Raw genomic sequence first — 26876 nt, 5'->3', positions numbered from 1 at the left:
GACTCTATGTAGCATTTGACAGTAGTCACAAACATTGCTTGACTAACACATCAGCCAGCAAAATACCTTGTGTGTGGCCAGGACACCAGTGCAGCCTTGTTGCTTCTGACAGCCTATCATGCAGGAAGTTGAAGCTGGGAAAGAAACAATTTTAGAGAGCTGGTGCAGGGCTAGAAGCAGCTAGAACCCAGCTTCCTCCCCTACAGCTGTGGTGGGACTAGGATGCTAATCAGAGGAGAATATTGTTACTATTTTTTGCGTTGAAGTGCAAAGGTAGGACTCCATACTTGCTGTGAGCAGCTCTCTTTTTGGTACTGTTCACTCCGAACTGTCAAGCTTCACCATTTCAACTCAAAATTCGGCAGTGGCTGACTTAATATTTTTATGGTTTCTCAAGCTGGTTGTGCAGCTGTGCTTCATGTGCTCACCTGACTCAAGAACTGTTAACCAAGGACTTCTTCAAAACCACTGAAGCCAAGGATTTTTTTAAAGATAGCTTTAAATATTTATAGAAGAGCAGCAGTTGTACTAGTAACTGCAGTGGAGGCATAACTGTAAGAGTCTTATTTGGTAAAAATCCAAATCTCACTGTTTTAAGGCACACTGCACCTGAAAAATCTCTCTGTGTGCTTTTTGTCATAATGAATGCAATGGAAAGACCAAAGAGGAAAGGTGAGAGAATATAGCCTTGATGCCAGTCCCTGGTTAAAAATTCTCCCAGTCTGCTTTTATAGTAACCTGCATCTTCTTTCCTATAAACCCTTGGTGATGATGATCTCTGCTTAAATGCTGTAGCACTGGAGGTTTTTCTAGCATGAATTGCATTTAAGTCTTTCTATAAAAAATTGTTGGAGTATTTTGCTGTGTACTGCTCTTACATTAATCTGGTATTTCAAACATTTAGCATCTTTGAAATACATTTAAAAAAAAAAAAAAAACAAAACCAACACCATACTCTAGGCCACTTTCTTAACAGTAGGAGGATGCCATTAGACGTTTACAGTATGGATGAATACCATTCTATTTTGCTTGCTTACAAGGCATGTATTTTCAGACAATACTTCTATTAAAAATTCGGGAGAGCATTCTTGGGAGACAGTTCTGCCAGGGATACATGATGGATTTGCATAACCCTAGGGGTCTTTCTCTCTTTTTGTTTTTTAATCTCTACCAGTTAGGCCTCTCCAGTTGGCAGTATGCCCAATAAATCTAATGTGCGTGCGTTTATGAATTGAAGTATTTAACCATTCAGTTACTGTACTGTAAAGAGGCTGTGCTCTCAGTAGTTAATTTAGGTATTAATTCAGGCCTGTCAAAGCAGCTGCTGCTCTATCTGCACTTTTTAGGAAATGTCTGTTGTACCTGTTGGTCTGCTGCATGGATCGAATGGGGAAGTCAATACGGTCTCTCCGCAGGAGGATGGAGACCACACTCATGACACGTTGCTGCCCTTACCCACAGGGAGCCTGCAGCCTCCTGTGCACATGGGACCCTGCTGGCAGAGTTAAACCAGGCTTGGCTAGATGGGCTGTCCTCAGGCAGGACAAGGCAGCCCTCTGCATGGGAGGCAGTGGATTAAAGGATATGCCATGCTGCTTCAGAGACTCTTCATTAACACACAGCACTCTTGTCCTGGCTGATGAGGAGGCAGATTAACTCAGTGCAGTTTTGCCAATTTAATGGCTAAAGGCTATGTTCTCCAAAGTAGATAATATTGGTCTGTCTAGTGTATGTCAGATTTGGACTAAACCTGAAGGTGGAAGGGAGCCAAGGTACAGATAAAACAAGTCCCAACTAAAACCACTGAAGTTTTCCACTGTAACTTTTACTCCTAATATCTGATGCTGTTGAAAAATAGAAAATGCTCTTCTGCTGTGCTTGTTGTATATTGAGTCATGTAGACACTCACAAGATCTTCTGTCCTGAGGGCATTTGTTGGGGAGCACTTAAGCTCCAGTGTTACTGTTTGGTGTGTGGGGAGGGAAGGAGGTGAAGTTCTCCAGGGACAGATAACGGATTGTTTTTTGCTTTTTAATTTCTTCTTCCCTGTTTTTTTGTTTGTTTGGGTTTTTTGGGTTTTTTTTGTGTTGTTTGATTGGTTTAGGTGTGGGAGTTTTTTGTTTGTTTGTTTGTTTGTTTGCTTGTTTAATTTTTGTTTTTTGAATGCTGAAGTAGACCAGAAGACCATTTGTTGTCTGCTGGTGGTACGTGTCTTGCCTAGCCTCAGATCACTACCTGCTTAGCCATGGATTCCTGTTAGTCTATGGAGGAAATTCAGACCTTTCCATGGCACATTTGATCTCATTCTCAGTTAGACATCACCTTTATTTTTTAGTTGTAACCAGAATCCAGCTGGCTGACTCTGATTTGGATGTCTGGTTTTGGTCAGTTGAGTTTCAGCCTCGGTATCTGATAAAGACTGGGGCATGAATAAGAACTCAGATTTTGAGGTTTGGCTTAAATTAAACTGAAGTGATTCTCAAGCAACAAGAAAGTAGAAGAAGTAGCTGTTTGTCTCTCATCCTTTTTATGTGTTAATAATCAATGTTCAGGTCTGACTTGGCACCATTAGTTGAGCAAATTTCTTGAGGTCTTTTCGTTTTTCTGGTCAGGAACCTAAGCCTTACTTTCCCAGTTGTATGTACTGTGTACTTTGATTGCTTCAGTCAATATTGAGATACAGGTGTGACTTTTACTTGATATATCTAGATCTATTCTGACAAAAATGCAAAATGCATTTTGGGTTTCTTAAATAAAGAAGTATTTTTCAGAACATTTGTTACTCTAACATTTGACTTGCAGTCCTTTGCCTGTCTGCTCCCAGATGAATGTTGGTTTTGGTTCACAGAAATTATCTCCAGGACAAAGAGAGCAATACAGCAGTGGGAATAATAAGGATGCAGATGCAGAATATTTTTATGAAAAAGGTGATAGGCTTTTCTGCCAGTAACTTCATGTTCAGTTCTGAGTTTTTCTTCTGTGAGTCCAAGTGTACTGGTCCAAGTATCTCTTTCAAAGAATGAGGAACTGCTGTGGGACTTCTACTGTCTGGCCATCCAGCTTGGATTGGGTAGAAATTGCTGCCCTTTGGTTTCTAATTAGTGTGAATTGTGTTCTTATTAGCTGGTGGAGGGATGGGAACTTGGGATAGGCTTCCTTTTATTGTGTGAAATCCAAAAGGGCTGTAACCTGTTACCAAAGCAAAAGCTCCCCATCAATTGTACTACACTGGCTCTCTTCCCAGCTCTTTGCACCACTTCATCAGCTGTGAGGCACAAAGATGCCAAATTCTTAATGTTAAAAGTGAGTCTGGTTTAAGTATTTTGAAATGCTGTTCCATAAAAAAGATTTCCTGCTGTTTGACTTCCTCTGCTAATTTTCATCTTTATGACTTAGTTTGCATTTTTTGGAGTTGTACAGGCTGTTAAGAGGAAGAAACTGTTGCAAAATCACTTGAAATACCCCTAACAAATGACCGTAGGCTAGGACTTTTACTTTGTGAACTCTTAACATTTTGCTGTTGTTTGTTCTGAACATCTCTCTTAGTGCTTCTGGAGGTCTGTCCAGCGTTTAATTATAGGAGCGGATCAGTCATAAAGAGGAGTTCTGGATTGTCATCAAATAAAGTGTTGTGCATCATTCAGATTATTCCTCTTCAAATTTGGGGGGTTTGGCTTTTCTTTCTTTCTCAACAGAAATGGTTTTGAATAACAGCACATTGAAGTTTACCCTCCAAATGTGTATCCAAATTTTTGAGGTTGCAATGCAAACTTCGTTTGAGATGAACTCCAGATATATTCTGAAGCTATAAAGTTCCCAATTTTATTACATTATCTGCCATAAACAGATTTTTTCTTTTAAAAAAATAATGCATCAGTAAGTGTTTGTTCTTTGTTCTTGTCAATCAGAGCCTCACAGGAGTACTGACATGTGAAGACAGGTAAATTGTGGCTACTTAGTTTTCTTTTTAGTCAGCAAGATTATGTGTAGCTTTACCTTTTATACTAATCCTCTGTAAATTTATGAAAAGCATTATAGTTTCCATCTAAAATGAATTGGATGCATCCTAAGTTTCTTCCAAAGCATTTCTCTTCTGCCTAAACATTTCTCAGCTCTTCGTCCTCTGCCAAAGTTAGGTGGATAAATTAAAATGCAAGTTGGATGCATAAACAAAATCCCTCCTGCATCCTAAGGAAGGATTTGAATAAAAGAAGAAGCTCAGACAAAATCAGTGTTCAGACTTATTTTTTTTCATGCTCTCTTCTGTCTTGAGTGAGGATGGAATGAGCAGATGGGCCAGTGTGACTGTAAAATTGTGTTATAATTTACTGAAACCTGGAGCATTTCACTGTGACCAGAGCCAGTGAAGGTAGACTGCTCCAGGATCTTAGGACTGAAAGTGAAAATGTGTTCAGGGAGCAACAGTGGGAGCAGGAGAAACCAGTTTGTAGGTAGGGTTTTAACCAGCAACAGTAGCAAACAGTGCTGCCTGTACTGTGTGAAAACACAAGGCATTTGTGTTTCTCAGGCTGAAAACCAAAAGTGGGCTCTGCAACATTAAATCTGTGAGATTGAACTGGTGTATTTTGAGTTTGAAGAACTATAAGATAAAGGTGGGAAACTGGGAAAACCAGTTTTGCCTTTGGGGAGATTCAGCCCCAGACAGGGAGTCCTATACGTAGTTCTCCACTCACACCCCGGTGTCTCAGTGACAGACTTGACTCCGATTATTGCTGCAGATATCACGTGTATTAAAAAGAGATAGAGCACTGAATGTAAATAACAAAGATCCTTATAAATGCTGGATGGTAGCAAAGTTGCTTGTAGATTATAATATAAGAAAAGGTGTAATAAAAAGTACGTACTCACTACCTTACCCACAAAAAAAAACATTCCTTCTTGTTTAAAAAAGAGTTTTTTCCTCAGAAAAAGCTAATTTGTGATGCCTTTAGGGTTTATATTTGATCTGGTGCTGTTTATTATCCTGATGTCTTCGTAGCTGTGGCAGGTTTTGTCAGAGGTGAGACTGTGAACCCCTTCATGACTGTTTCTCAGAACTGCCCTGGAAGTTCAGAGACACAAGTGGCAGCATTGCCAAAGCTTACAAAATTCTGTCTTGATATGCAAAATGATTATTTTCTTTTCCCAGAAGCATGACCACCTTGATGTCTAGTTCAGGATGAATCAGTTTTTATGTGCCACGTGTGTGAGAAGTGCCTGTGCACCTGCAGCAGTGCGACCACTCACTTCTTGCCCATGTTTTCTGCATTCATAGGCATTCAGAAGTACTTCCTAAAACAGCTCTTTGATCAGCCCTGCCAGCTAGCACCTCTATCCTCAAATAAAACAGCTTCCTTTTACAGCTTGCTAAAAATAGCCATTTTTTTAAAGCCTGAGGACACAGTGATTCATGTGATAGCGAAGAGGAAGAAGGGTTATTTCTTTTGCTTTAGGCTTTGGAAGGAAAGCTGCTGTGCTTGTTCCAGTGCCAACTGGGCTCTTGCTTGCTCCCACTTGGACTTCATGGCCGCATTGCCAACCAAGTGTCTCTGGCATCCCTGGATCTGCCATGGCAGCCCAGCAGCTACTTGAGATGCAGATGCCATGTCCCAGTGCCCATCTTGGCTCTGGAGAGAGGGTGCACAGTCACTACCACAACTGAAAATAAACCCTGAGATGGCAAGTTGCAGCTTTTTTCTCTGAGCTCTTGTTCAGAGCTCACCCAAGGATGAAGGTATTTCTTGCAGTTTATAGACACGGAAAGGGGAAATGCTTCCACTCTGTCACTGTTAAAATTCCTGATGAAGCTCCCAACACCATTGCAAGTGCAGTGTAAGGACAGGAAGAAGTCACAGATAGAGCTGACATAGGCCTGTTTTTTCATGAATTCCTGTAGCAGCTCTGCAGAGCTCTCGTTCTGCTGTCTGACGTTGCAGTGTACGACTGCTAAACCTGCTTCTAGGCTCTGGCTTGCAGTGGCCCCTCTCTCAGTAACCTGCTCAGGTGCAGTTTTTTCTGCTTTGAAGCTCTTCATCTTCTCTTTTCTCCTGAAGAAACAGGAGAAAGGCACTAGCCTTGCTGTAAATGGAATTGGTTGCCAACCTTTTAAGATTCTTATTCCTACTCCAGCAATGTGTTTCTGGAGGAACGTGACGCAGAAAATGGCTGGTATATGTGCGTACAGCATTTTAGTTGCTGAGCAACCTCTTTCTTGCTTCAGCCACTTAGCATAAGAATCCCATTTCAAATAAGATACTTGGGACCCTGGCTGACTCAGCGACAGCTAGTGTAACCTGCAAAGACTACTTGGACAGGAAAACAAAACCACTTTCTCGAAAAACAAGAAGATTTGCAAGAACTTTTGCCGTAAAGGACCATATATCTGCAATGTTGCTTTCTAATTCCCACACACAGTTTTTTATATTTGGGTTCTTGGGTAGACCTTAAATCACTGTTCTAGATAAAGCATGCCCAGAAGCAGTGGTTCTTATCTACAGCTCAACAAAGTTATCTTTCTTAATGCTTATAAACTTACCATGTTTTTATTAATAGCATCCTGAGAACTTGTGCAACCAGATGATGTTTGCGCCTTTTTTTCTGACAAGCTTGTTTGAACCAGTTTTAATAAAATAAAAGCTTTGGCATGAAGGCAAAATAATATTTTGCGTTGATGGAAGGGGGAAGAGTATACACTTCTAATACTGAAAAAAACCAAGGTCCCTGGAAGTGTGCAGTGATAAGACTCACCAACTTGAATAATCATGTGTGAGCTTTTGTTTTTTTGTTCTTCTTTTGGCTGTTTGTCTTTTTTTTCTTTTCCGGCTTGTGCTTGTTAGAATTGCCACCACCCAAAAGGAGCTGGGTTTGTTCTTTTTGTAAAAGATTTAACACACATTTTTCATGTCTGACTATCTTCTTGGCTTTCTGTCATCATTCCGAGGAATTAATTGTTGATACTTGCCTATATTCATCCGCCCAAGTACCATTTCCTCCTTTCCTTCTCAGCAGTAGCTTATCTGCAGGGTCAAAGGAGTAATACAAGTCACACTGAATGGGAAAATAGGGGAATGGAGCCCAGATCCTGCTAGAAGCACCATGTGGATTTTTTTTTTGCCTTGGTCTGGCCTCGAGGACCAGCTTTGCAGAGCCTGAAGAAGGTACAGATCAGAGAGCAAGATGGAGAACTCGGTGGTTCAGCTCTAGTTTAGACCTGTGCTCCAGCGAGAGCTGACAGTGCACAGCCGTCCAAGTTGTGTCGTTCAGGCAAGCTGCTTCCTCCAAATTATTCAACATGAAATAAAGGTTTTAATTTTCAGATAACCTTTACAAAACAAGCAAAATGCAACCTTACTAGCAATCTTGGAAAGCATTTTTCGGTGTTGGCAGAAATGACTGGCTGCTGGCTAGATTGTGTATCTCAAGTAGGAAGATGTCTTCCTTTGCCTTGTGTAACTGTGTGAAAAAGGGGCTGCATGTTCAGATACCTGGTATCTCTGCATCCTACTTTAGATTGAGTACATTTTATACATATACAAGTATTTTTGTGGCTGTGACAGTGGGCAGCAGATGCAGTAAGTTGTCTCCTGGCTGCTAGGTTTCACTCATTTGATCCAGCTTGTTTCTGCATCTTTTAGCAGCTAATTGTTCCAAAGTCACAAATTCAATTGTCCTGCGAGAGTTTGCTTTGGAACATCTTTCCTGAATAATCGCTGCTGATTTTTGCATGTTATTTTTTAATCTAATTTAGAAAGGACAGGATGTTTTTAAGGATCAGGACAATGGTTACACAGCTTCCAGTGCCTTGATTTTCCTTTGTGGAAATCAGTGGCACATTAATTCCGGGACTGGCACTGCTGTTTGTGCACATGGTGGTTAAGCTTAAGCCCCCCTGGTAGAGGTATTTAAGGGTCATTTGTTATGGAAAACCTGAGACTTTATGTTAGGGGCATGAAATATTTAGTATGCAAATCCAATGCTGCTGTTTATGGATAACATATTAAGAGTCACCAATGCAGTACAGCAATTAGGGACTTGAGACAAGTGTGCAGTCACCCAGATAGGTGGCAAATAACCATAAAGAGGAAAAGAAGAAAAGACAACAAGCAACTGCTTTAAAATACTGAAAGGGAAATTCGGGTTAGACGTTAGGAAAACATTTTAACAATCTGAGGGGTTAGTCACTGAAATAAATGACCCATGGAGACGGAGGAACCTCCAGGAGGATTAGATCAACATTGGTCAGGAATGACGTGGACAGTTTTGTCCTGCCTCTGGTGACCCAGAGGAGCAGGCAGCCTCCCCCGGTCCCCTTCACCCCTCTGGCTGACAGCAGCCATGCTGTAAAAGGCTCCAGAGTTTATCTTACTTCAGTTTCTTATCCCTAATAAATCTAAAAAGTCCTCTGGCTCTTGTTACATTATCAGCTTGTTCTGTACTAAATATATCCTCATGCCTTGTAGCTGGGGTTTGCACACCAAGGCTTGTGCTGCATGCGTTTTTCTCCAGGCTCGGCAGTGAGCAAGGTGGCCATTTCATCAGGTTTCTAGAACAAGCCTGTAATTGGGTCTTGCTGGTTTGCTTGGACTGTGCTTTTCTTGCCAATATTTGGCACACAAAGTGCTTATGCTCTTCGCAACACTAAAGATCTCATCAGATGCTGATATTGGAAAAAAACAAGCGTCTTGCTTAGAATTTCCCGAGTGTGGCTTTTTCCCCCCTGTTTTCAAACTTCCATTCAGTCCAGTAAGTGGCTAATTTTAGCATCGTGCCAGATGTTCTGTTGCTATTGTCTATGTATCTTCAAGCTCGTCTGTAAACCAACTGGGATTAGATTTTTGGAGTTTTTTTCTGCCTTATCCCTTGCCAAAATTGGTGCCGTTCCTTCATGCAAAGTACAGGGGATGCAAAGCTGATTTAAATGCGGTGTGGTGGCATCACCTCCTCAGTGGGCTGTAAAACACCCAGTGGCTTTGGGAAGAGAACTGAATCCAGACCTTGTGAGATAAAGCGAGTTAGTATGTTATTCCTGATGCTGACTGAATTATGTGACTGTTTTACAGGAAAAGAGAGTACAAGTCTCCCCGCCACTGACAAGAGGACCAAGTGCCTTTATACCAGAGAATGAAGTAAGTTTGCAGTTAGCTGGGCCAGGCAGGTGGTAGCTTTTAAAATAGAAATACTGAAAGACAGTTCTATGACCCTGCTTGTTCCATGGTACCCAGATGAGCTCCCTTGAGAGCAAAAGTGATGGTTTCTCTGGAGCAGGTTCCAGTGGGTAAGAACCACCTTGTCCTTGCACACAAGTGGTGCTATTTGACATCTTTTCAGTCACCAGCACTCCTGGAGACAGCCATGAGTGACAGCTCTGCTCTCTCAGGTGGCAGTTGAACACATTACTCATAATGCCAGACCTGAGGGGAGGCCTGTCCGGTATTGCAGCAGAATGATTATACAGCTCTCAGAGCAGTGTCTGACCTTCAATTTGAGAGAGCTTGCAAGTATGACTTCACTCCTCAGACTGTAGCTGTGGCTCTTGAGAGAATTTATGGTTGAATGGTATGGTTGAATTTCAGACTCAAGACTTCTGCCCATGACTGAATGTTCGAGGTAAGCCCTGATTTGCAGCTTGCTGCAGCAGGTAGAAAGTTTGCTATGGTGGTGTTCTCCCATGTTCTCAATCTTCACAGAGTTTTGTTTATTAATTACTTAATTATTTGGGGTGGTTGACTATAAAACCAGGACTTTTTGTTTTAAGTAGTTGCTACAGACAGATAATTCACATGCCAGAAGGGCCAAAAAGACATTGTGAAAGATGAGATAGCTACTCTTCTCTGAGTCTCTCTCCATTTATACACCAGCAAGATTTGAATTTAAAAGCAAACAGAGAGGGTGTAAAGGATGCCAACAAGAAAACATAATTAAGCAAAAAGAAAGGTCAAAAGGAGTCTTTTAAACTTGGGACGAGAGGAGTAGAATGAGTTCCAGACAGTCAAACTTGTGGAGAGAACACCACCCTTTCGCATGAAATACAAGATGAAATTGAGATGCCAAACTTTGTAATGGTGTAGTTTTCCTCATAAAGTCAGTAATTATATTAAAAGTAGAAAAATAAATGTAGTTAAAATTGTAACATATTTTGAGAGAATTGTTAATGAATTTATTTCAAAGCTGAGAAGCTGAGACACTTGGTACAGTCACTAGCCAAGAGTGCAGGAGAAATCTCAGAAAGGAGTAACCCAAGCGGTCGCCCAGTACAAGCAGGGACCCTCCAGCTGTATGGATAAAACATCTATTCAGTATCACAAACAAATGCTATTTGTGGTTTGTTAAGCAAATTACTACCTTTTTCCCTCACTCCTTGTCATGAAATAATGGAGCAAATAGGAAGGATTTAGTTAGAGACTGAATGTCTCACAAATCTTGATAAAAACACTGCTGGTGCCAAAGCCTCCTTTATTGTTGTAATGGGAGGAATATGGGCAGAGCAATAACAACTTAATTGTAAAGGTTCGTTTAAAGCTGTTAAAGTGCCATAAGGCTTTAAAAGCAGAGTAAAAAAATATGTTTATGGATGGAATCAGGATGGATATGGATATGGATAAATCAGGAGGAAATACGTGCACAGTATGAAGAGGATAGTAATAGAGGTAGAGATAAATCTTAGAAATAATAACGTAGCATATTGCTAGACCTAGTATAGCAACAGTGCAGTCCTACATGACTATGTTTTGATGCTGTCAGCAGAATTCTATCCATAATTTATACTGTTACAAGGAAAATCCCTGACAAGCTGAAGAAGATTAGAAGCCTATGTTTGAAAAGTATGATTTCCCCAAGAAACCACAAAATGAGACAAAGATCTCTTAAATACACTTGCTGAAGAACAAGGGGGACTCCTTGCAGTAGAGCAAGGGATGCACGGTAATAAGTGAGATAAAATGATCTCTAATGTGTGAATAAACTTCTGACAGTAAAAACATTATTAAGGAAAACTGAGAAGGCATCATTTTGAGTACAAAGCACAGAAAAGTTGTCATAATGAAGATGGATATGTAAAAATGATGGAGCTGCCTAACTGTGTAGCTGCTGCTTCCCTTTCTGGGCTCACAAATTAAAACAGGAAAGTACACTAGTGAGAAGTGAAAATGTAGTATGTTGTTGGTGTTTCTTTACATGTAACTTCTATATAAGATCTGATAGAAAAATATTTGAGACACAGTCCACTCATCATCCCATCACAAAGAAAGAAAAAATATTTGAAATAGAATATTTCAGCAAAAGCATTGTATCTTCTTAGCTTTGGGCACTTTCTAGCTTTATGTGCACTAAGCCATCTAAAATGTGTTCTCATGTCATGGTGTTTGCAATAGTAAACTAGCTGGTTTATTACTATGCAGTGTCAGAATAAATACTGGGTACTCTAGTCTTGTGCTTGTAACTTCAGTGGTGAACATGTTGAGAGTGGCTGTTCTTGGTGATAAACACTGAGTAACAGCAGTAATACTGTGTCAGGGCTTGCAATGCAAGAGCTACTTATTCTGCTGCTGTTTCATTTCATCTTGTGCCCAAGGTTTGGATTGGTTGGAATAATTAAAGAACAGCTTTTGTTTAAAGAAAGCATTAAATTCCTATTCTAAATAATACTTGAATGTTATGGACAAATTAGCATTTGATCTCCTCTTCAATTATACAAGCACAGAAGGGGTAGCTTGCCAGGCTGTTTCTATAATTTAGTTACATAACCTAGTTCCTCTCCATTAATTTTGAAATTGGTTTTAGAGCTGAATGCTCGGGTAATATGTGTCTATACATGCTGTCTTCCACAAAGAATTTACTTTCCATTTAGTTGTTACTTACTTCCAGTTCTCTATACAGGTTTGACTTAAAGCATCTGTGACTTTAGCTGTTTTGGAAAGATCTACAGAAAAATGTTTTTGGGTTTTGTAGGAACATTAAAATAACAGAGGTTCTGTATAAAGTGCTCTTCAGTTCTCATTATACAAGTAGGATCTGTATGTGTGTATTTGCATGCATGCAAGCATGTATGTTTATAAATATACATCCAGATCTCCATCATTGCCTTTATATCTGTACACAAGGAAACCTTTCATACTGCGGTATGTTTCTCCCCAGGGCTAAAACTAAAGAAAATCTCTTTCTCTGCTAAAATGTGTCCATCTTATTTTTAGGTTATGCAAGCAAACGGTTTGGATGAACGTACTAATCTTCTTGTGGAAGAATATTCTACGTCTGGTCGCCTGGACAACATCACACAGGTCATGAGTATCCACACTCAGTACCTGGAGTCTTTCCTCCGCAGCCAGTTCTATATGCTGCGCATGGATGGGCCCCTTCCTTTGCCCTACAGGCACTACATTGCTATAATGGTAGGTACCAGCAGCCTGTGTATCATCTCCTGCAACCTTGACTTTTGTATTTAAAAAAGTAATTAAAAAGGGCGACTTTAGAAAGCAGAGGTTAGTGTGATACACCGACAGTGGGTGAATTTTTTTGGCAGATTTTTATCAGAATAAAACATGCCTTTCAGTGAGAAAGGAAATAGGCAATGTACTTAATTCCCCGTTTCCCACAGCGATACACTTCTCACATGCCAACATCACTGTTCAGCAGTAAGATGAGATGCGGTGGACTCGAGTCACAACAAATTCCATGTAGACACCAGGAAAGCAATTTTTACTGTGAGGATGCTGAGACATTACAGTGGGGACCAAGACAGGTTCTGTGATCTCCAAGGGTGGAGATCTTGTCTGGACAATGCTCTGAGCAATCTATTCTAAGTCAGCCCTACTGTGAGCAGGGGTTTCTCCACTAGTGTTCTTTTCCAACCTAAAGTATATTCTGCAAGTCAGAGTAATCAAATGTATTTTTATTAGCAAATCCTCCGTACTGTATAGAAATGCATTACTATATAAAACAAGGCCCTTTGGAATGAAATTGTACTTAAAACATTGTTTTGTGTTAGTAACCTGTCTTCCACCTGCAGCAAAATCAGATTACACGATAATGTGCTGCACTTTTCCCGCTGTGTTTAATTATTCTAGGCTGCTGCCAGACATCAGTGTTCCTACCTAATTAATATGCACGTTGATGAGTTTCTGAAGACTGGTGGGATTGCAGAGTGGTTGAACGGCTTGGAATACATTCCCCAAAGACTGAAAAATCTGAATGAAATAAACAAACTCCTTGCACACCGGCCCTGGCTAATCACAAAAGAGCACATTCAGGTACCTCTTCAGTCATGCCCTGTAAATATCAATAAATGTCTGGTAAAAAGGACTGCCAAGCACTATGCGGGTGTCTGGTTAGGCTTCATTACCCTGAGTTAAAAAATTCCGGGAAATACTAGTGCATCGAACAAGCTAATAAATTCTCCTGTGTGACAGTAGAATTTGTGTGACAAAGCCAACAAGATTTTCTTTTTAGGAATAGCATTGGCTAAAATGGCCCCAAAGGAAAAGAGGTAATCTATTAGTTGTCTCTTTTTTTTTTATCCAGTGAGAGTTTGTGTGCAAGAGGAATATGGTATTATTGGAAGAAAAGAATTGATCCCTTTTTAAAATGCATAGTATTTTATAGAAAAGCTGGGGGCCAAAAGAAATTTTATATTTACACTTTTTTTTATTCTCATTTCAGAAACTTGTCAAGACTGGGGAAAATAATTGGTCTCTTCCTGAACTGGTGCATGCTGTTGTCCTGTTGGCACATTATCATGCCTTGGCAAGTTTTGTATTTGGTAGTGGCATTAATCCAGAGAGAGATCCGGAAACATCTAATGGAGTCAGACTTATAGCAGTCAACAACTTCTGTGTCTGTGATCTTGCCAATGACAACAACATAGAAAATGCATCCCTCACAAGTAGCAACTTTGGGGTTAGTGTTGCAAGAAAATTCTTTTGCTTACCTCTGTTTTGCATTAGAAAACTTTCTTCCTTTTTTTTCCTGCTGAAATTTCACGGTAGTTTGAAAGTTTTTGTCTACTTTATGGGAATGCTCAAGTCTGGTAATTCTTACATTCAGTCTAGCAATTTTCTATATAATCCATGGAAAACCAGGATTGTAACTGTGGATGGTAGTCAGAGCAATGTGATTTTGATAGTTAATCTCACAACCCATTTGGCAAGACTAAAACTTTCCTTTCAGCAGAAAGCTTCAAGTCCCAGTTTCTTCAGACAGTGTGGCATTGACTGGAGCATCCATGTTCCTAACATGTGGAATAAAAAAAAAGAAATGGAAAAAGATAGTAGTAGTAGTAATAATAATAATTATTTTAACTTCAAGGCCTGCAATCACAAAACAGGTTGGTTCTGAAACACTTCCATGTAGATGGGAGGAAACATTTGAAATAAAATAACTTAATTCTCCATGCTGGTGTTTCAGTCTTGCATCAACAGAGAACTTTGATTACTTGTTAATTAACTTAAATGTGGACATTTTTTTCTGAAAGGGGCTCTATAATGCTTTTTAAGACACGTCCTTGAATTAATGCCGACCGATGAATTAGCCTCATTGCCTTTGATGGGAGGTCAGGACTAGGAGAGACTCGCTAGATATAATTTTTACAATTAGCAGTAGGACGTGAACATATGATCACTCAGTTCAGTTGCTGTGTCTTAAACTTCTAGCCTGTAAGACATGCTAGCTTGTACAACAGAGGTGCCTTACTGCCCATTTGTACTGGGAGGAGGGTTGCTGCTGAGTCTGTGCTGCTGGTTAAGCACTGAGCAGCATCCTAGAAAACATTTATAGCTGTGGGCACAAGAACAGACTCAAAAAGATGGAAAAAACCCACACAAACAATTTACCTTACAAAAAATCTGAATAATGAGTACATTTCAGAGCACCCAAAACTTTGATGTATTTCTAGGAAAAAGTGGTCTGGTTTCCTCACAAAAATAAAAAAAATGGTCAACATAATAGGTATTTTGATCACACATAATGAAAAGCACTGATTTGCCATCTAAGGTTGTGTTTCTGTATTATAGTCTTGCAGTGTAACTCTTCAGAAACATATTTTCATTACCAACACACTGAAAAACGTTACCTTAATATTAAAAGTTGTTTTCTGATAGATGTAGGGCCCGCAGATGGATTTTCCTGAGCTATCTACATGGGAGAATGTATAAGTGACTATGGTTTCCACACTCAAACACCACCTCCATGCTGTTAATCCCACTGCAGAAATTACTGCAACAGGTTACATCAACACTTCCCAGCTCTTGTCTTCTTGCTGTCTGAAAGCTGTTGTCTGCGCTGTATGTGACAAAATGCATTCTGGCTTCAGTTTTTGTGTTTGCTGCTGCTGTGTGTTTTTGAGAGCGCTTGTTGTCAAGCATGAAATCCGAAGATGACACACGTTGTCTATCTTCTAATTTTGCAGAATGTCATGGTGTTTTTGCAGATTGCAGATTCTTTAAGTGAGCTGGAGGCCTTGATGGAAAGGATGAAGAGACTACAAGAAGATAAAGAGGACGAAGAAGCCTCTCAGGAAGAAATGGCAACTCGCTTTGAAAAGGAGAAGAAGGAGAGTCTGCTAGTTATTAGTGGAGGTATTTGTGCTTTTCCAGTTCCATTTTTTTTATGCTTTGTAAGAAAAAAATACTTGAGACTAGCTCAGTGACTGAAACTTCTTCTGTATCTTTATTCTGGCTCTTCATGAAGTAGGAGTGTATTAGGTGGTCTTGTCACTTGCTTCATCTGCTTAAGATTTCTTGATTGTCAAATAACACCATCCTTTTTACTACTTGAAATTTAGCTTTTGTATATTAAAAAAAAAGGCTGTAGGCTTCTTTAAAAAGTAGTGAGTAAATTTCTCTTTCTTTATATGCTCTATATCTTCAAAATAATTCGTTCATATAAAGATTCACTAATACTTCACAGGTTTACATTTTACAGCACTTAGAACTTCAGTTACGCTCCCAAGTAGCCTTCAGATATGGCATTTAGTTTAGGAATAAGATTGGGATGAGACTCAACTTCTTCACCATTTACTGCCCAGATGGAAAGGACATTTACAACTTGCCATTCTGAGTGATCATACTGCTGTGCTGTTCCACTGTCTGTGTTGTGATAGAGATTCATAGCATTTTTTTATTCTTAAATAATGTTCCAAATTCTGAGCTGAAACCTTCTTTTCCATATTCTTCATGTGCTCTGGAGGCTGCCATCTCTAAAAAAACATACAGCAAAGTCTGCTTCCTGTAGACAGGAAGATGGGGTTTTCTTTGCAAAGAAAGTGTTAGAAGAAAGAATATTATTAAGGCAATCAGAACCTACAGCTACTTCCTTATAGTAGAGGCTACTTGAAGGTGATTGCTAGGGTCATTTTGAGAAGTCACCCATAAAATGCTTCACATTTTACTACACTGTTCTTAGTGAATTTAGTTCTCAGTAGCTTTAGATCAAATGTGTTTTAAGGTATCATCGTCTTTGTGCAATGAGCACAAAAGGGAGGAAGAATGTGTTGCGGATCAGCAGAGAGATTGTTTTGTGGATCTCTAGGAACATGCAAAGTCTCTGAAAGAAGATACATCCAACAACATTGTGGCTGGATTTTCAGAAATGGTCATTGTATATTCTTGCTCTGTTTTCCTTTGGTCAGGCAGTGTCAGCAGTGCAGATAGACACAGCCACTGCAGCTGCATTATCAAATCATAACTTCTGTGACTCTGCTACTTCAGGCATATGAGCAAGAGGACTGAAGGGTTTTTTTGGATGAGGTTGCTAATAGTTTTGTTGACTTTCCTCTCCCTTTGCCTTCTGCTGGTTTTAGTTGAGGAGTCTGTGTGTTGGGCCTTTACCCCTTCATGAAATTCAGTGCTTGTCAGGGGAGAGGAGTGTATGTATACAGGTTTTTTTTATTCTTTGCTGAGAATTTACTGTGGCAGATGTTGTGCAAGCTTCTTCCTACGCAGTTATGTTTTGATTGTTTAATGAGGCAAAGAGGAGATAAAGCACTTCTGCAATTCTTAGATTAACTGACTTTTCAAGGTGCTAACAGGGGACATATGGCATCTGTTCTGTCAATGCATGTGGAAGCGAGCCACAGTTTTAACATCAGGGTCAAATGCAGTCAGCTATGCAGTGGTCAACTTCTGCAGAGGTAGTTACACAATCAAGCCACCTGTTTATTCGTGAGGGAAATATTGATTCCTGATAGAGAACCTGCGCTTGCTTAGTGATATGTTTTGGAGCTCTTTGAAGATGCCTAGTTACTAGAGCTTCTGGCAGAATTTCACCCTGATGTACTGTAGAGCTCTTTGTTTTCATATCCTCTTCATCTGATATTTACAGTGGAGCATTGCATTGCTTTCTGGTTGCTCATACTCTGGATTATGGAACAGAGCTGGTGTGATTCCTGACACCATACCTGCTCAGTGTAGCAATCCCATTGTCAAGGGTACATTTTTCTGTTTCTTAGCCAAACACAATGACCTTACTAATGGGATTCATCTTCCTGATTTAAGATACCTAGACTCCCTCAGAAGTCAGCAGAGAGAAAAGCAAAGCTCCAGACTGAAGTTTAGCCCATCTCTTCCCTTTTTGTAGAAGTATGTTAAGATGTCTGGTATAGGCTGACATTTAGTGGGCTCAGTGAAAGCGATGGATCCCATACAAGCAGATTAGGATTGAAATGTTTCTTTCTTTTGTACCACTATTCTCCTTTGCATCACTCTTCTCCTTTGCTCAACTTCTAAAATTGTCCTCTCATCCTGTTGTAGAGTGGTAGTTGGAAGTTGGCGCTAACTCATGAGCTTGCCTAAAGCAAAGCATTTTGCCGTTTTATTCACAGCATTTGACGATGAAATAGTTTCTACAGATGTCTCCCGTTATATTGAAGATCCTGGGTTTGGGTACAAAGACTTTGCAAGGCGAGGAGAAGACCATCTGCCAACATTCAGAGCTCAGGTACCGTCTCTTTAAAGTGCATTCACTCAAAGAATGTTCATATATCTCACTACAGGACAAGTAGCATAAAGCAGTTGTAGTCAAGCATGTTTTTTGCATGCTCCTTTTCTTGTCCTGATCCATTAAATAACTGACGAGCTTCCACAGATGTCCCTGACATGGAGTCTGTTTTTAAATCTCAGACGAGTTAGTACGTGGCTTTCTGTCTGATGTTTGTTATTACCAATATTAATGTTTTAAAACCGTAAAGCATATTGCTACATCTGGAATGAAAATGAAAGGCAGAAAAGAAACAACTTCTTTCCCATCCCTCCAGATGTTGTATTAAAAAAAAAAAAATCACTGGAGGAACTCTTTATTCCTTTCATTTCATCAAGTATTCTCTACCCAGTGGTTATCAATACCTGAATAAATGTATATGTCTGTGAGAGCGATTTCATGAGTATAGCTCTCATATGTGCACCACATCACTGGACTTTGGATGTTGGGAAAGATAAAGAGTTCCTAAAAATGATTACTGAAGTTTTTGCTATATTTTAATGCATCTTTTTCAGTACTGTTGAAAGAGCATCATATATATTTTACCTGCACATTGTCTTATATATTGGTGTCTTTTTCCATGGCCAGAATCCTGAACTTTATAAAATATATAACAGGAGGGACATTTTAAGTTGTTCTGTTCTATCTTATAGAGTACATTAATGAGCAGATTAGTAATAAATTGAAAGCAATGGAAGAAACCCTAAGCCAAATTGAAGAACTTCAATGAAAACAACAGTGGGTGCAGGAAAACTTCATGGTCAGAAGATGTATCTATGACTGTAAAATACAGAATCCAAAATCACTCTCAGGAAATGTATTTAACTGTATAGCAGTCTCTGCCGATCTGGATAATTTATACTGTGGTCTTTATATGAGCCTGAAGTAGCTTGTTACTGCCAAAAAGAATAAGGCAAAGTCTGTGCCTCTAAATCAAACGTTCTGCTTAACTACTTTAGGAGCAGCAAGGTCCCTTGGAAAAAAGCTCCGAAGAAGTTGAAATTGGAACTAAAACATCTCTGCTCTTAAATAAACAGAAGAGCTTGTGGCCTACAGTGGAAGGAGTCAACTTTATAATTTAACTTTATTATGTCCTACTCCTAACAATTACGTGTATATATCCACAGCCTCACAAATGCTCTGCTGCTAATGGTATTTAAATTGCAGTAGTATCTCAAATTCCTGCAAAGAAATCTAATCTTTATTCTGATAAAACAAAAGTGCTTTATCTCTATGGGTTTTAATTTAGTAACAGAAAAAAGTATTCTATACACATTCTGCCTTTTAAAACTTGGGGGGTTTTTTGTTTGGTTGGTTGTTTTTTTTCATTGTTAGTGAACAGCACTTTACCACTTCTGAGCCTTTTGGCTTTCAGAGGCTTTTGTGATGCCCAAGGTGTCCTGGACATCTTTCCAGGGCTGTGTAGGTAGGGCATATTTCTCACATGCCTTTTGGTCTTTTGCACTGGCAGCCAGAGGCCCAGTGTGATGTTGTGGCATGTTTCAGATGTCACTGAATGCCTCTGTTAGGCAACTGAGTAATATCCTACATGCTCTTCCCCACTGTGCTAATCAGGGGGACAGTACAGTAGACATGCTCCGAAGTGCCTGGGAGAAGACCCTTGCCCAGCAGTACCTTTTGAAAACAGCTAGACACAGGAAGGGTGCAGAGATGATGCCCTCAATTGTTAAAGCTGCCATCAGTTACTGAATGATCAAACACTTGCCAAGGATGTGGGCAAACCAATGTGTTCTATGTGACCACAGCATAGACTGGGGTTGCACTCTGCTGTAAAGCAGGGTGGTTCTCCACTGCTGATGCCATGCACTCTGCAAAGATTTCCCATTCCTGATAGGAGCAGGCAGGCTTTTATCCTTTCAGTCCAGGTGATTGTCTAAGACCAAAGCAGCCTGGATTTTATCCGTTTTTTCAGGGACAGTTCAGCACTTTACCCAGTGATTGTACATCCTGTCTGGAAGTAAATACTCCATCTCTGCTCAGAGTTAAGCATCAAAGCCTCCAAGAGTCACAAGTTTTTAAACTTACAGACCAATTCCACATAGAATGATACTTTTCAGAGTGACAAAGCAGAAGAAAATTCCATCAGCACTTCAGAAGAACCTTTTCTCTACTGTAGGCTAATGATATCCAGCTGGAGATAGGGTGTTGCAATATGATATTCATTGCCAAGAAGTCTAGGGGAATGGAGCAGGTGATGTGGATGAAGAATTCAAAATGAAAACTTTTGGAAGAGAATAAAGTTATTATTATCAGACAACAAAAACTGTTGAGCCATGGAGAGGATCAGATAGGGAATTCACTTCATTTGGCATTTATATATTTCCTTCTCTTCCTGCAGGACTATACTTGGGAGAATCATGGCTTTTCCCTTGTAAACAGGCTTTATTCTGATATTGGGCATCTTCTGGACGAGAAGTTTCGAATGGTATATAACCTCACATATAACACTATGGCAACGCATGAAGATGTTGATACAACGACGCTAAGAAGAGCTTTATTTAACTATGTCCACTGTATGTATGGAATCAGGTATGGAGAAAAATCCCCTGGCTTAGGAATACATTTTAAAACTAAGTAAACAGAAAAATGAATCATGTGAAAAGCATGATTTTAGACTCTGGGTGTTTAAAGTGAAGACAATACCTCGGTCTGGAAGTTAGAGTGGGTTTGCTGGCATATCAGTATAACTTTTCCTTCTAGTGCAGAAAACAATTATCAGGATATCAGGATAGAAATTGTTACAGAAATATCTTCTCTGAAGCCAGTCTGAAACCTTTGTTCAGGAAAGACAGCATCTCAAAGCAAGTTCACAGACAACACCAAGTTGGGCAGGAGTGTTAAACTGCTGGAGGGTAGGAAGGCTCTGATGAGGGATCTGGACGGGCTGGATCAATGGGCCAAGGCCAATTGTATGAGGTTCAACAAGGCCAAGTGCCGGGTCCTGCGCTTGGGTCACAACAATCCCAGGCAGTGCTACAGCCTGAGGGAAGAGAGGCTGGAAAACTGCCTGGTGTCAAAGGACCTGGGGTGCTGGTCCACAGTGGCTGAATAGCAGTGCGTCCAGGTGGCCAAGAAGGTCAAGGGCATCCTGGCCTGTATCAGCAATAGTGTGGCCAGCAGGACCAGGGCAGTGATTGTCCCCCTGTACTCAGCGCTGGTGAGGCCACACCTCAAATCCTGTGTTCAGTTTTGGGCCCCTCACAAGAAGAAGGATCTTGAGGTGCTGGAGCATGTCTGGAGACAGGCAGCAGAGCTGGTAAGGGGTCTGAAGCACAAGGTCTATAAAGAGTGGCTGAGGGAGCTGGGGGTGTTTAGTCTGGAGCCTCAGGGGGGACCTTCTATACAACCCTGAAAGGAGGTTGTAGCCAGGTGGGTGTCGATCTCTTCTCCCAAGTAACAAGATGAGAGCAAATAGCCTCAAGTCGAACCAGGGGAGGTTTAGATTGGATATTAAACCTTTTCACAGAAAGGGTTGTGAAGTACTGGAACAGACTATCTAGGGAAGTGGTGGAGTCACAATCTCTGGAAGTGTCCATGTGGATATGGCACCTTGAGGACTTGGTTTATTGTTTATCATGGTGGTAGCGCTGACTAAACAGTGAACTTAATGATCTTAAAGGTCTTTTCCAACCTTAACAATTCTATGATTCTGCTAAGCCTTTCAGATGTCAGCAGGCGGTTTTCTGTCATGTATAATAAATGCTCCAGTTCCCAGGCTTAAGAACATAATGCTGCAAAAGACAATGCTTTTAAAAACTTAGATCAAACAGAGAGATTGCCTTTGCTATTTTTAGGTATGATGACTATGATTATGGGGAAGTTAATCAGCTACTTGAACGCAGCCTGAAGGTTTACATAAAGACAGTGACCTGCTACCCAGAGAGAACTACCAAGCGCATGTACGATAGTTACTGGCGTCAGTTCAAGCACTCGGAGAAGGTGTGTATCTCAAAGCCAAAGTGTCTTCACAGAGACCCCTGTGCTGTTTAAGAATTAAAATATGGGGACACCTAAAAATGGCAGTATCTGTCAAATGAACTGTTTTAAACCAGAGAAAACCAAATGAAATTAATTCGTCGAGTGTTAGTTACCAATTTTAGAAAACTACTTCTTAATTTACTGGAAGTACTTACATTTTTTTATTATTACTATTTTGAATGGCTTCTTTATAAAATGGACAACTCTAAAAGAAAAGTAGATAAACTTGGGAGTGCAGAAGTGGTGAACTATGCCAATACTTGGGATTTAGGGAACAAAAAATACTTAAATTCATATATATATATATATATTTATATAATCTACATGGTGTTTTTTAGCAATAAAAATGTTAACATGCCTTCAGATATCCTCACGAAATGCTTCATGACAAGGGTTCAGTGCCTGTGTGCCTGTTAGCCTATCTGGCATGGAAACTATTCCTTATTCTGTGTTCCTGTAGTGCTCAAAGGTGCTAGTAAAGGAAACAAAATACAATTCGGGAAGAACTGATGCCATTAAGATTTAAAAAAGGTTTTATTGGGAATTATAAGATGGAAGATTGTTTAAAGCAGCAGCTGAGGCTAGTTTCTTGCAGTCTTGGGATGTTGTCTGTATTGGCATACTACACAACTGTCTCAAGAGGAACTGTAGTACAGCAGGGAAGTATGGGAAGAAATGACATAGTTTTCTTGCAGCAATACTTTACTAAAGGTAGGAAATTTTAGCCCAAACGAATAGTGATGTTGCATTCAGAGGTGAGCTAAATGGCTGATTTAATTTTTTTTAACAGGTTCATGTCAATCTACTTCTAATGGAAGCTCGGATGCAAGCCGAACTTCTGTATGCCCTTCGTGCCATAACTCGTCACTTAACCTGAAGGATTCGCTGGGCAGGAGTAAAGGAGTTTTTACTGAGTATGTAAAGACCTTTTGAAATAGATACACACCAGAAGCTGTTTGTGATGTAGCATCAGGTTATTCAATTCTCTAGTGTCAAAGTTTAGCCGTGCTTCTTGGCGGCTGTAATGTGCAATGACGTGTTTTATTTTCTTGATGCTTAACATTACTAATGATAACAAAAGTAACACTGAGGAGCACTACTCTGCATTGTTTCCGCCTGGATTTCTGCGCAGTGGTCAGGATCCTGAAACTGTTTTTATTATATCCAATCCTAGCGCTTTGTTCTTTAGGCACTGGAGTGCTTAGAGACTTCTTTTTTCCAAGCAATCATTTTTCAGATTAGTGGAGTCCAGCAGAAGATCAGTTCTGCCTGTCCTGAGAGCGTACCACCATGCCGTGACTCGTGACAGAGATGCACAGGCTGTGTTGCATTGAAATGCCCACTGGATTCTTCTGTGTCTCCCGGAGACTGCTGCCAGTCACTGTCTTACTACAGCAATTGGAGGTGATGCGAGATGTGGATGCAAACATCGAGCACACTTTAATGTGAAATTAATCTTGATAAATCCTACAGCATGCTACTGAAGTGCGAAATTCATCTGCTTTGTCATGCCCCTTCCCAAGAGAAGAGGCCTCACGATTTGCCATTTCAGTCACACTTACTGTGTTCCAACCATGCATAACCTTGTTTTACTGACAGTCACCCTCAGTCATCCTGGCAATATCCATGCTCATCACATGTTGCAATTTTTTTAGTTGGCACCTATAAAATTAATACGCAGGCTGACCAAAAATAGGGTTGTGGGGTTTTTTGCACTCTCTCCTTTATCAATGTTGTAACTAAGGAAAGTAAAGAAAGGCTAGCATATCTGTTCTTTCATATTGGATGTATAGAAATTTACTTCCCATAACTTTTTCATAGCATAAAATTGTAATATTCAAAGTTTAAAAAGTTTCTATGCATTAGTGTGAGTGAACAAAAGAAAAGTGCAATATTTAAAAAGAAAGCAAGCTTTTTTCCCTGACATGCCACTGCTAAAGTGTCCTTCTTATATAGCCATAAAGAAATTTTAAAACCAAATTTCTTTATTGTCTAAGGCCTAGCAGTTTTGTTTTAGCTTTTATGGCTTAAGACAACCTGATACTGAGATGCCAAAGCATCCCCAAAACAAAGCATTTTTGGACAACCAGTAATATTGGGGAAGGGAAGAAATAAGCTGCCAAAAATGTCACACTTTTGTGCTGGGTTTTGTTGCTTTTGACTAATTTTTAAGAGCACAAAATGTTGATATTTATAGCTTTATCTTGTATTGCATTAATGAACCAGTGAAGTGCCTAAAGAGATGCTTAAATTTACCCAGTAGAACACAAGTTGTCACTGCTTCAACTTTTGTCTGTTGGTTTGGACTTTTCATATTTCTTTTCAAGAGGGTGACCTTTATTTCTGTGGCGTACATTCTAAACTAACTAGACAGGTTTGTTTTTAATGTTCCATTGGATTGTAGAAATTAATACAGATTTTTTTTCATTGGTGATTGCAGAATAGTAAAAAAAATACTACCAGTCATATTTTGACACTTTTCATTTACAAAATCATGGACCAGTACTCTACTAAAGTTAGTTTTCTCTTTTCTTCCCTTTTATGATCCTTGCTGTGACTTCGCATGTTGGTTTTTCTGCTTTATCTGTCTGTTCCAGATTGGAAAGCTAAATGATTGTACACTTTTCTGCACTTTCAGACTGCATGTGAAAACGTTTTGAGGAAGAAATCAGTAATTAATTTTTTTAATGTCATGTTGGCTATTTAGAAAACTACCCAACAGGCAGCATCAGACTGTCTTCTAAGAGAGAGCATTGGGTAGAACATAGATTTATTTATCTTGTATAGCTAACTGCAAAGATTTCTCAGAATTATTGAGATGTTCATATGTATGAACTTAGATTAACATTCTAAGTTGTTATGATTCTTTTTCCTCCCTCTTGTGATTGTAGTGGCCATACCTAATGGCTTTTGTGCATAAAACAGTTCTGCTGAGAGAAGTTTTCATGCAATACTTTTGCTTTTTTCAAGTGATGTGAACTGTTCAGTACTATTTTAAATTCCTTTGTTTTGAAAAGTCAAGTAGTTCTCAAGAAGCACAGCTGAGCTTCTGGAAAAGAGGTGAAACTAGATTTGGATAATTAACATGATGGCTTAGTTTCCCTTCAGAAATGCAAAGACTTCTTGGGTAGGTTGAGTTTTACATTTGGAATCATGAGTGCCTTTACTTCTTTCATTATGAAATATACTTGCCAGCTCAAATGCATTCTGAGCAAAGTACATGAGCAGATTTGAAACACAGAAACCATAAATGGATCTCTTAATAAAATTTGTAGTAAACCAGTGTTTTGTTTTTTTTAAAATGCCATATCAAGTCACATATGGCCTGCAAGACATTCCATCATAGGAAATGTCATTGTACAACTAGTTTGATATTTCAAATTTTTTTTTTTTTTGTAATCTTAAATGCAAACTTGAAACATCTGGAAATGTTTTCCACGTGGCATTTTTTTTCCAAAGTATTGCATTTACAGTGCAACAATTTATAGCCTAGTTTTTATAATCAAATTTTGGATTTTTATTAGATGTTTGTTCAGAATAGGTGTTTAAAGTCAGACAGTGCTACCATACTCTTTATGCACGCTTTGGGTTCACACTGTGCCAAATGTTAATGTGCAAGTGTTCTTGGTTTTTCTCTTTTTGCATTTTTAAGCACTCGTGAATGTGAATCTTCACACTTTGTTCATTAATATTTTTCTTAAGAGTACGGTAATCATTGGAAGCGTAGACACTCTCCCTCTGTGTTCCTTTATTGAAACTGGTAATTTCCAGCATTAATGTTAGTCTACAAAATCCCAGCCATGACCAACATAAAAACAAAGTGTACAGTTCTCCTGTCTACTGAAGAGAAAGCTTGGTAGGTACAAATTAACCAACTAGCACAGGGAACACTGTAAGCAGGGAACAGAGCTTTTGAGCATGGACAGCTTCTTATCATTGCAGAGTCACTTTAAAATGTGAGTTGCAATAGAGTATATCCTTGCTGAAATTGCTCCATTTTTTTGGTAATGAAGAGAAGTGAAAAAGGTGCCAATTGGAGAAAGCATTTACATTTTCCTGAACACTCTACCCACAGCTGAACATCACAAGACTGTCATCATACAAGAACAGAAATAATTTTTAAAAAAGAAATAATAATTTTAAACTTGGGTGCAGTTTGTGCAGATAGCTGCTACAGCTACTGCTATATGAGAATTTTGGTGAGCTGTAGATGGGCTTATTTTCACCAAGGCTGAACTGAAACATATATCCTTTCCCTAAAGCCTTCATTAAAATGAAAATCACAGAATCATAGAATATGCTGAGTTGGAAGAGACCTATCAAGATCGAGTCCAACTCCTGGCCCTGCACAGGACCACCCCCAAGAGTCACAAATGGTGCCTGAGAGTACTGTCCAAACACTTCCTGAACTCTGTCAGGCCTGGTGAGCCTGTTCCAGTGCCCAATCACCTTCTGAGTGAAAAACCTTTCCCTGATATCCAACCTAAATCTCCTCAGACACAGCTTTATGCCATTCCCTCGAGTCCTGTCACTGGTCATTGGTCACAAGACTGAAGAGATTGGTGATGTCTTCCCTCAGTCTCCTTCAGGCTGAACAGACAAATGACCTCAGCTGCTCCTCATATGGCTTCTCCTCCAGACCCTTCACCACCTTTGTTGTCCTCCTTTGGACACTCTTTAATAGTTTAATGTCTTTTTTATATTGTGGTGCCCCAAACTGCACACAGAACTCAAAGTGAAGTTGCACCAGTGCAGAGTAGAGTGGGACAATCATCTCCTCTGACCAGCACCTTGATCCTTGAAAAGGATGTACTTTCAGCTGTAAGAGTTAAAGAACTGCCACTATCAACTCTTCCTATGTATTAAAAAAAGCCTTTAAGGACAGGAAAATCAATGATTGTAAACAATTATAT

At 39.7% G+C, this 26876-nt stretch overlaps 1 protein-coding gene across 2 annotated transcripts in view; it reads left to right on the top strand.

Moving 5' to 3' along the window:
• Nucleotides 1–25773, top strand: part of SESN3 (sestrin 3) — a 41235-nt gene extending 15462 nt beyond the window's left edge. Inside the window, exons 2-10 of one of the 2 annotated variants that reach the window (XM_027883289.1) lie at nt 9060–9125; nt 12189–12386; nt 13062–13244; nt 13654–13890; nt 15398–15566; nt 17810–17925; nt 20324–20514; nt 21780–21924; nt 22754–25773. In XM_027883289.1, the coding sequence (XP_027739090.1) occupies nt 9060–9125; nt 12189–12386; nt 13062–13244; nt 13654–13890; nt 15398–15566; nt 17810–17925; nt 20324–20514; nt 21780–21924; nt 22754–22840 (1392 nt within the window). In that variant the 3' untranslated portion in view covers nt 22841–25773. The remainder of the gene's footprint in view (nt 1–9059; nt 9126–12188; nt 12387–13061; nt 13245–13653; nt 13891–15397; nt 15567–17809; nt 17926–20323; nt 20515–21779; nt 21925–22753) is intronic. The other variant, XM_027883290.1, reaches the window with a different exon arrangement.
• Nucleotides 25774–26876: the final 1103 nt, after the last annotated feature.

Source organism: Empidonax traillii, unplaced genomic scaffold, assembly GCF_003031625.1.
Source record: "Empidonax traillii isolate 1590-97213 ecotype Southwest subspecies unplaced genomic scaffold, ASM303162v1 scaffold123:size1378231, whole genome shotgun sequence".
Lineage (NCBI taxonomy): Eukaryota > Metazoa > Chordata > Aves > Passeriformes > Tyrannidae > Empidonax > Empidonax traillii.
This window is presented reverse-complemented; position numbering and strand designations above follow the sequence as displayed.